Source organism: Triticum dicoccoides, chromosome 7A (assembly GCF_002162155.2).
Source record: "Triticum dicoccoides isolate Atlit2015 ecotype Zavitan chromosome 7A, WEW_v2.0, whole genome shotgun sequence".
Taxonomy (NCBI): Eukaryota; Viridiplantae; Streptophyta; class Magnoliopsida; order Poales; family Poaceae; genus Triticum; species Triticum dicoccoides.
In genome coordinates, this window is record NC_041392.1 from 123,728,966 (window position 1) to 123,736,695 (window position 7,730).

At 44.6% G+C, this 7,730-nt stretch overlaps 2 protein-coding genes across 3 annotated transcripts in view; one reads left to right on the top strand and one right to left on the bottom strand.

Moving 5' to 3' along the window:
- Nucleotides 1-1,454: 1,454 nt before the first annotated feature.
- Nucleotides 1,455-5,592, bottom strand: LOC119333548 (nucleolar GTP-binding protein 1-like). The gene is made up of 3 exons (XM_037606408.1): nt 5,487-5,592; nt 2,151-4,231; nt 1,455-1,745 (listed from the first exon to the last, which is right to left on the bottom strand). Exon 2 carries the CDS (start codon nt 4,200-4,202, stop codon nt 2,193-2,195), a length of 2,010 nt encoding a protein of 669 aa, XP_037462305.1. The 5' UTR covers nt 4,203-4,231; nt 5,487-5,592; the 3' UTR covers nt 1,455-1,745; nt 2,151-2,192.
- Nucleotides 5,593-5,694: 102 nt separating this feature from the next.
- Nucleotides 5,695-7,730, top strand: part of LOC119330905 (2Fe-2S ferredoxin-like) — a 5,317-nt gene continuing 3,281 nt past the window's right edge. For both annotated transcript variants that reach the window (XM_037604039.1, XM_037604040.1), the window contains exons 1-2: nt 5,695-5,822; nt 5,971-6,055. In XM_037604039.1, coding sequence (XP_037459936.1) covers nt 6,001-6,055 — 55 coding nt within the window. In that variant the 5' untranslated portion in view covers nt 5,695-5,822; nt 5,971-6,000. The remainder of the gene's footprint in view (nt 5,823-5,970; nt 6,056-7,730) is intronic.

Consider the following 7,730-nt stretch of genomic DNA (forward strand, 5'->3'; position numbering starts at 1 on the left):
TTATCATGGATTATGTTCTTTGTGTAACCCGTATCTAATAGTGCCAATATTTTATAGGAAATATTTTGCCTTAGAACTATTCTAACTGGGATCCTTATCCCTAGCACTTCATTGAATGGTAATCGAACGATATATTTGTTTCCAAAACTAGTTATTGCATCTTTTAATTGTATTAATCTGTCCCCATTTTTACCTCTTACCGTTACCATTTGTTCTTTCATCTACATGCTTTTAGCAACATTATCTTCTCGCTCTTTACTATTCTCTAACTCATCTTTTAGTTTTTCTCGCTCTTGCTTCTAGTTTATTTATTCTATTTTATGAGTTTCTAACCCTGCTAGATAGTATTCTTTCTCTCGTTCAAACTCTAGGCGATTAGACTAATATTCTACTCACTCTCCAATATTTAATTCTTTATTACTGTTTGCACAGTCTATTCTTTATTAAGCTTGTTATATCTATTATACGATCTATTAGGGGCTGGTGAGGCCAACAGAACAATCGATGGTGTGCACACAGTGGTATGATATCCTACTCAGTACTTATTATATTTTTTATTATTATGTTGTATCAGATGTAGTTAGGGTTCATTCACTTGATGTTTTTAAATACAAACTTACATCTTCCCAAATAGTTTCATCCGAAAAGAACACTTCTCTACCGTCATAAGGTTCTCATTCAAACGGACATAAATTCATAAAAAATACAAGTGAAGTACGAAACTTAATTTCCATTTTCCCTTTCGGGAGGTCACGAAGGGATTACACAAGATAAAAAAATACCTTATTATTCTTAGAGATTACAGCACCTTTGATATGGTGGCTATTCTATAAGTGGTGGTGATACTACTAGTAATGTGAGGCTCTTCTAGCTCGAAGCTCTGAACTCCGTCTCGTCTGTGTCTTCTCACAGCGCTCAGCCCTTCTTTTTATAGTGCGCGAGGGATGCTAGATGTTCTGGAGTCTGGAAGTTTGTACAATCAGCCACGCATGACTCCCATGCTAGACTGATGTTTTTGTCCAAACTAAGAACTTTGTCTAGACTGGGAACTTTGTCCTAAAACTCATCTCCATCGCAGCTGTTGCCATGATTTTTAATGCCAAACCTTACATGCACCGTTGTATGCCTTGTATCCATGTGAGTATAGAAACAATAAAGTTATAACTCGCAGTAGAACATGCAGAGTTGTTAAGTTTTAAAACAACAAGAAAATCTTCAGTTGCAAAAGGAAACAAGAGGGGTCAAAATCCTACAAGTTATTTCACCAGACTAGATAACTCACCAAGTATGATTAAGTTCCTCTTGAGAAACAGCTACTCTGCCTGGAAAAATCACAAGTCTGCAAGCACTTGCCATTTACCAACCGCAAGCACTGGGGCCTGACAATGCTACGCGCAACTAAGGGGGTGCCCGTTGAAATTACTGAAACTCACAGGTTCCAGACCGAGGTGCAATATCACAGTATCAAAACATTTCACGAAAAGGAAAACAAGCGGCCCGTTCAAATACATTAATAACACCATCAAACAAAATTTGACTCCGCTCCACACAAGTGCAGAGTAAACCAAAGGTACAACCATGTAGTTCAGCAACGATATAGTCTAACAAAGGAGGACCAAGCGTCGTAACAGAGAGCAAAGGCCAGACACAAGTAAAAATGCAGTAGATAGTATCTCCTCCTGCCAGGTTGGTGCTGAAGCCTCCCGCAATGCCCAGCACGGAAAATGGCAGTGATCCTGTAGTTCCTGCACAAGGAGAAAATCAAAAGGCTGAGCTTCAACCTTACAATAAACATGTGGATGTAGCTCGAGCAATACTTTACAAACTTTTCTATAAGATCCTGGGTGCTTGCATCACCAATCACAAGTTTATGATGACGATGCTTTTACATATCTATATCTATTGAGAAAATTACTAATCCAATTTGACAGTATAATCCGTAAACAGAACTCGCAGCTAACTACACTGCAACCAATTGACTACAAGATCAGTGCTGGTTCTAACATTTGCATTCGATTTACAAAATCAGCATAATTTAAGGATTAATAACCCTATCCTTATGGGGAAAACAGAGTAGTTTTATGATCATACGGGAGAAAGATTCGTTAACTAGGTGGAAGAATAACCAAGTGAAAGCACAGTTTACACACCTGAATGAGTGATCGCAAGCAGCAATGTCCACATTGACTGGTTTATCGCCTCTGGGTCTTTCCAACTCCTCGTTTTCCAGAGAAGAGATGCTTCGGTTTCAAGGTGGGGATGACGCGATCCGCCTCTCCACGGCGAGCCTCCTTGTTCCTGTTCTTGACAGAGTCCCTCGATTTCTTGATGGCCTTCTTCTTTTGAGCAACGTCCCGGATCCCGTCACCTGGTACAACCTCTTCAATTGGTCGTGATTTGGACCTAGACCTCAACCTCGTACGCAGCTTCTTGTCGGAGTGCTGGCCATCAACGTCCATAGCGTCGTCACCATCAGCTCTGCTCAGTGACCTCTCACGCTTACGGCCTCTTGACTGGCTGCGAAGTCGGTTCACAGCGGCAGTAGGATCAACACCCATGGATGTGAGTTGCCTGCCCAGTCTCTTGGTTGTGAATTTCCTATCCTTGTCATGCTTCCTTGGAACAATAGGACGGCTCTCTGCAGTACTCTTTTTCATCCTATGCTCTTGGATGAGCATTGCCTTCTTCTTCCTAATCTTACCCAATATCTCACGCTGTTCTTCAGTTAACTCATCATGGCCATCAATCATGAAAGCATCCTGAGCAGCTTCTTCTTCAAGACGAAGACCCTCCTCCCTTTCCAGCTCCTCACACCTTTCCAAGATATCCGGATCCAGGAAATCAGCAACATTATGCCCATCCAATATCTCAGGGAGAATATCTTCCTTCCATTCATCATCAGCCAACAAGTAATGCTTTTTGAGACTGGCGGAATAGACACCAGCACCTCCATTCTCATTCTCAAGGTCCCTCTCAAGTTTCTTCTTTTCCTTTGCAGCAGCAATCGCTTGAGCTTCAAGAACAGCCTGAGGAATGCAAGTAGGCCTATCTCTGTTGTCACGAGGCTTGGGCATAGCAACATGAAACCTGTTTAAGCAGTCATTGATCTTCTTTGATTTCATCTTGATCTCCACCCTCTGCTCAAGAAGCCTCTCACATGCAGCATTTTTAACAGCCATCACACCCTCATCTGTTAAAGCACTCATAGTCAACAAAACACCCTCTTCACTAGGATCTCCACCTTGAGGTATAGTCTTCATAGCCTCTGACTTCATCTCCATTACTAGCTTCATGTCATCTTCAGAAAGCCCATCAAGCGGCTGCAAATCAGTCTTGTTGCACACAATGACCAGAGGCTTATTCATGAACAAGGATTTTATACTGTGGAAGAGTGCAGCTTGCTGAGCAATAGTGTACCCACAAGAACCAGAGATGTCCAAGAAGAACAGCACAGCAGCCCTCAAGTGGGCGAGAGCGGTGATACTGCACATTTCTATGATGTTCCTGTCCTCAAAAGGCCGATCAAGGATCCCAGGAGTGTCAATCACTTGGTACCGCAGATACTTGTAATCTGCATGGCCAACAAAAAGGGATTTTGTTGTGAAAGCATAAGGCTGTACGTCCACATCAGCCCTTGTAACCTTGTTCATGAAAGAGCTCTTCCCAACATTTGGATACCCACAAATCAAGATAGTACGGGTGTTTGGGTCAATTGATGGAAGCCTGGCCATGTGCTGCCTGATCTGCTCCAGGTATGCCAAACTAGGACTGATACGCTTTAGAACAGTACACATGCGACCGAGAGCAGCTACCTTCAGGCACTTGCACCGGTACAGGGTGTCTCCATACTTGAGCAGCCTCAGATAGTCCTTGGAGATCTTTGCAATGATATTTCTAGCTGTATTGATCTGACCCAAGGCGAGTTTGTAATGATCCTTGTTGTAGAGCACATGAAGGAGATCGCCATAGAAAGGGTGGATGTCATCCAGTCTGGGGAACTCATCGATGATGGTGGACAGCTTTTCATAGAAGTTCTGCTGGGTATAGCGAACCTTGCGCATATAGAACTGGCGAATGCGGTTGATAGCATAGCCCTTGTGGACAACAGTTGGTGTTTGCCTCTGAGTGCGGGACAAGATTATGTCGATGAAGTCCTTCCCAGGAGGAACAACAGTGATCTTCTTGAAATTATACTGCACCATCTTGCCGATGTAAGCTTGGCTACTTACTCCTGTGATACAAACAAAATGTCATGTCAATCCAATGCAGATAAACAGGTGAAAAAACTAATGCAGAAAAAAGTCTACACGCAAATGCAAGAAATCACAATTTCCAAAAATCATAGCCAGGGAGAAATCTAGCAAGCACTGCATAAAAAATACCTATCTGTAATCATGTGAAGACTCTAGATTCATGCCCATCATTATCAGTGCATCCTAGTTAGTAGTTACACACAAGGAAACCTTTGATTTATAATAAATACATAAGACAAAAGGGCCGGCTAACCGCAGTTTCTTTGTTGATGGTTCAACATAGTTCAAGGCTTCAAGCACAAGTATAAACAGTAGGGGTCACAACCAGGAGGCTAAGTCAGGACCTTAAACATGCACATCGTTCTTATATGAAAAAAAAAAACATCTATACACCTAGATACCAGCAAGTCAAGCCCCAGTTTCTTCGTTGATGGTTCAACATAGTGCAAGGCTTCAAGCACAAGAATAAACAGTTGGGGTCACAACCAGGAGACCAAGTCAGGGCCTTAAACATGCACACCGTTCTTATACGAAAGGAAAAAAGAAACATCTACACACCTAGATACCAGCAAGTCAAGCCCCAGTTTCTTTGTTGGCAGCTAAAAATAGTTGAATTGAACCACAAGTGTGCCCAGTTGCATCAGACCAGAACACTAACTCAGGATCTGAAACACTCGCACCATTCTTACATGGTAGCAACATCCTCTCATAGGAGGAAGTGCAACAGCAACACATGCATGCTTTTCATTCTCATCGCGTCAAATACTCGATGGATTGTACTACAAAACTAGCATAAATAAAAGTAGGAAGACAGCAGAAGTAGTTCCAACTTCTGACAAAATACCACGCCAGGTGTCTAAATCGGCTGCAACTAAACTAGCCGGGCAGCCTTGAATCAATCAGAAAAACATCAAATTAGAAAACTATTAGCCGACCATCGCCTATCTTCCGCATCAAATCAGCGAACCCTTATTGAGCCGCTTGTCACAAATCCTACAGTCAGATACGAGAGACATAGCGCGAAACAGATGAAGCAGTTGCTCTGTCCGCAAACTCTTGAGAGATTCAACCAGGGATGAGCATGGGCAGGTTGAACCAAGCCACAAATCTACACAAGCACGAGTCCACAGCCGCAGACATCCGCGAGGATCATCACGGGCACACGGCTATGCGAGACGGTCGGCACGCAGGGACGCGAGCGGAGAGCGGAGGGGGAAGTTGGGGGCTACTTACGGCGTGAGGCGGCGGCGGTGGCGGGACGGAGCTTCGCCTCGGTGGAGGCGGCAGGCGTCCGGCGGCGGACGGAGTGGGGAGGAGGAAAGAGGAGGGTTTAGGGAAGGGTTTCCTCCGGGATCTTATGTCCTAGCTAACGGGCTTTCCTCGCGGCCCATCTAACGGTCATTCTCCAGCCCACTTACCCCCGGCCCACGGTACTGGAGGCGGCGGCGGTGGTTCGAGACCACACGGCCCCACCACGGCTCAGCCAGCCTCCTCCACCACACTCGCCGCCTACCTCCCCCCTTCCCGCCGCCGTGGAAGGAGACCGGCGGCTGGCCCCCACCGCTTCCGGTAGGCTCGTCTCCTCGCCTCTCTAGCTTTTTCTTGATCCATCGCTCCCGCTGCTAGACTGTCTCTCTTGCTTCTGCGTGGTGATTCTTTGGGCCTGCAGCCCGGCGTTCGTGGTGCTGATTCGTGGTTTCTTGAATTGTTCTTCTAGGGTTCGGAGGCAGTAGGCTCCGCTGCTGCCATGCTCTCCAGGATCTCTCAGCTCGGGGCGCGGCTCCTGCGCGAGACCAGAGCTGGTTGGTATCTCCTCTCCACCCTTCTTCCTGCTACACTGTCTGTTACATTAGGAATTAGGAGAAAATGGTTGTGCTTGGACCTAATTAGGAATGGCTCAAGAACGTCAATTTGTATAAATGTGATGCATATGTGAAGTATGCTGTGCTTGGACCAAATGCTTCACATTTTGTGGCTACCATTGTAATGAGATAGTCATCGTTGATGTTAGCCAATTCCTGAGTTGGGAGTCATGTTTTTTATTTTATTTTTGACACTGAAGAGAGGGCTTTGTTTCATTAAAGCTATATAAGGTTCTTACAATCTTCAGAAACCAAAGCCCGGCATTGGTCAGGAGTAGAATTAAGCTCTTCAGAACCCTACCAAACCACTGATTCTAGCCGGGCAACTCTATTGAACTCTCTCTCCCTCTTCACTTTCGCAAACTTGATATCTGCAACATGACTCTGAAGACTTTTGATTTCGTTGATAAGCCCGCATTCGCTGGACCTGACTGTCACTCCCTTTAGCATTCCTAACTTGTATCACATAGGCACAATCAGTTTCAATGGAAAAGGAGACCTGGCACGAAGAATTAGCAAGTACAATTCCTTCTTTGGTAGCTAACAGCTCAGCTTCTTCTGTATCCGAGCAAGTAACAGAACGAGCTGCACAAAAGAGAACATAACAGTCAGACCTTCTAGCCACAACACCAATACTAGCTTCGCCTGTCGCTGGAGAGAATGGTCTGTCTAGATTAGTTTTCGTCCAGCCAGACAATGGCGCCAACCAACACAGCGTCTCACCAGGTTCATTTCAGCTGTACACGTCCTCTGCTGGTGCCAGTGTACTAATTCCAGGCTCAAACATTGGGTGTTTGCGTTTATAGTCACCCAGCTTTAAGTTGCACATATTGAGACTAGCTGCACAGTTTTGGAGGAAAATAACTGAATCTTTTTTGCGAGCTTCTCCTTTATTGTGGATTACATTGTTTCTTAGGTACCACACTCTACACAAAAGAAGGACCAGCCCCCTTGTCTCCTTGCTTAGATTTGCAATCAAGATCAGCAGCCAATCTTTCCCTGTATAAGCAAACTGCGATTCTTCAGGAATATCCCACCCCTTCCTAACTTCCATACGAAGAGCTCTTGCCTTTGTACCAGTTAACCACTGCATGAAAATTATCTTCTTCTGCAACACCCCATATAGAGCATGGGTTTCCATTTGTTTCTCTTTAGTAGCCAAGTTATCAGCAGCTAGGAGCCAGGGGAAAACACGAACTTTTATTAGGCACAGGGGCAGACCAAATATTACGCCAGATAGGTCTAGAACAGTCACCTGCTCTACTCGCAGCCTCTTGCACAGGACTCTCAACCGTGAGGTTATAAGCCAGTTTATAAGCACTTCTGAACGAGAACATACCATTTGTCTCATAGTTCCAGGCTATGAGATCTTTAAAATTATACTCGGGGAGGCGAATATTCAGGATTTGATCAGCATCGTGCAGGAGGAAACTTCTTGCAATCAGTTGAGTGTTCCACTCTTTTCTTCCTGGGATCAATAGTTGTTTGACTCGAGATAATCTTAAACTTCCCCTTTCTGAACTGATCTTTAGGTTACGATTCCCTGGCAGCCAATTGTCTCTCCAAATACGAACTTTACTTCCATCCATAATCCTCCAGATAATTCCCTTTTTAA

Coding starts and splice junctions, on each gene's coding strand:
- LOC119333548 (XM_037606408.1), bottom strand. CDS start 4,202: ATGGTGCAGTATAATTTCAAGAAGATCACTGTTGTTCCTCCTGGGAAG.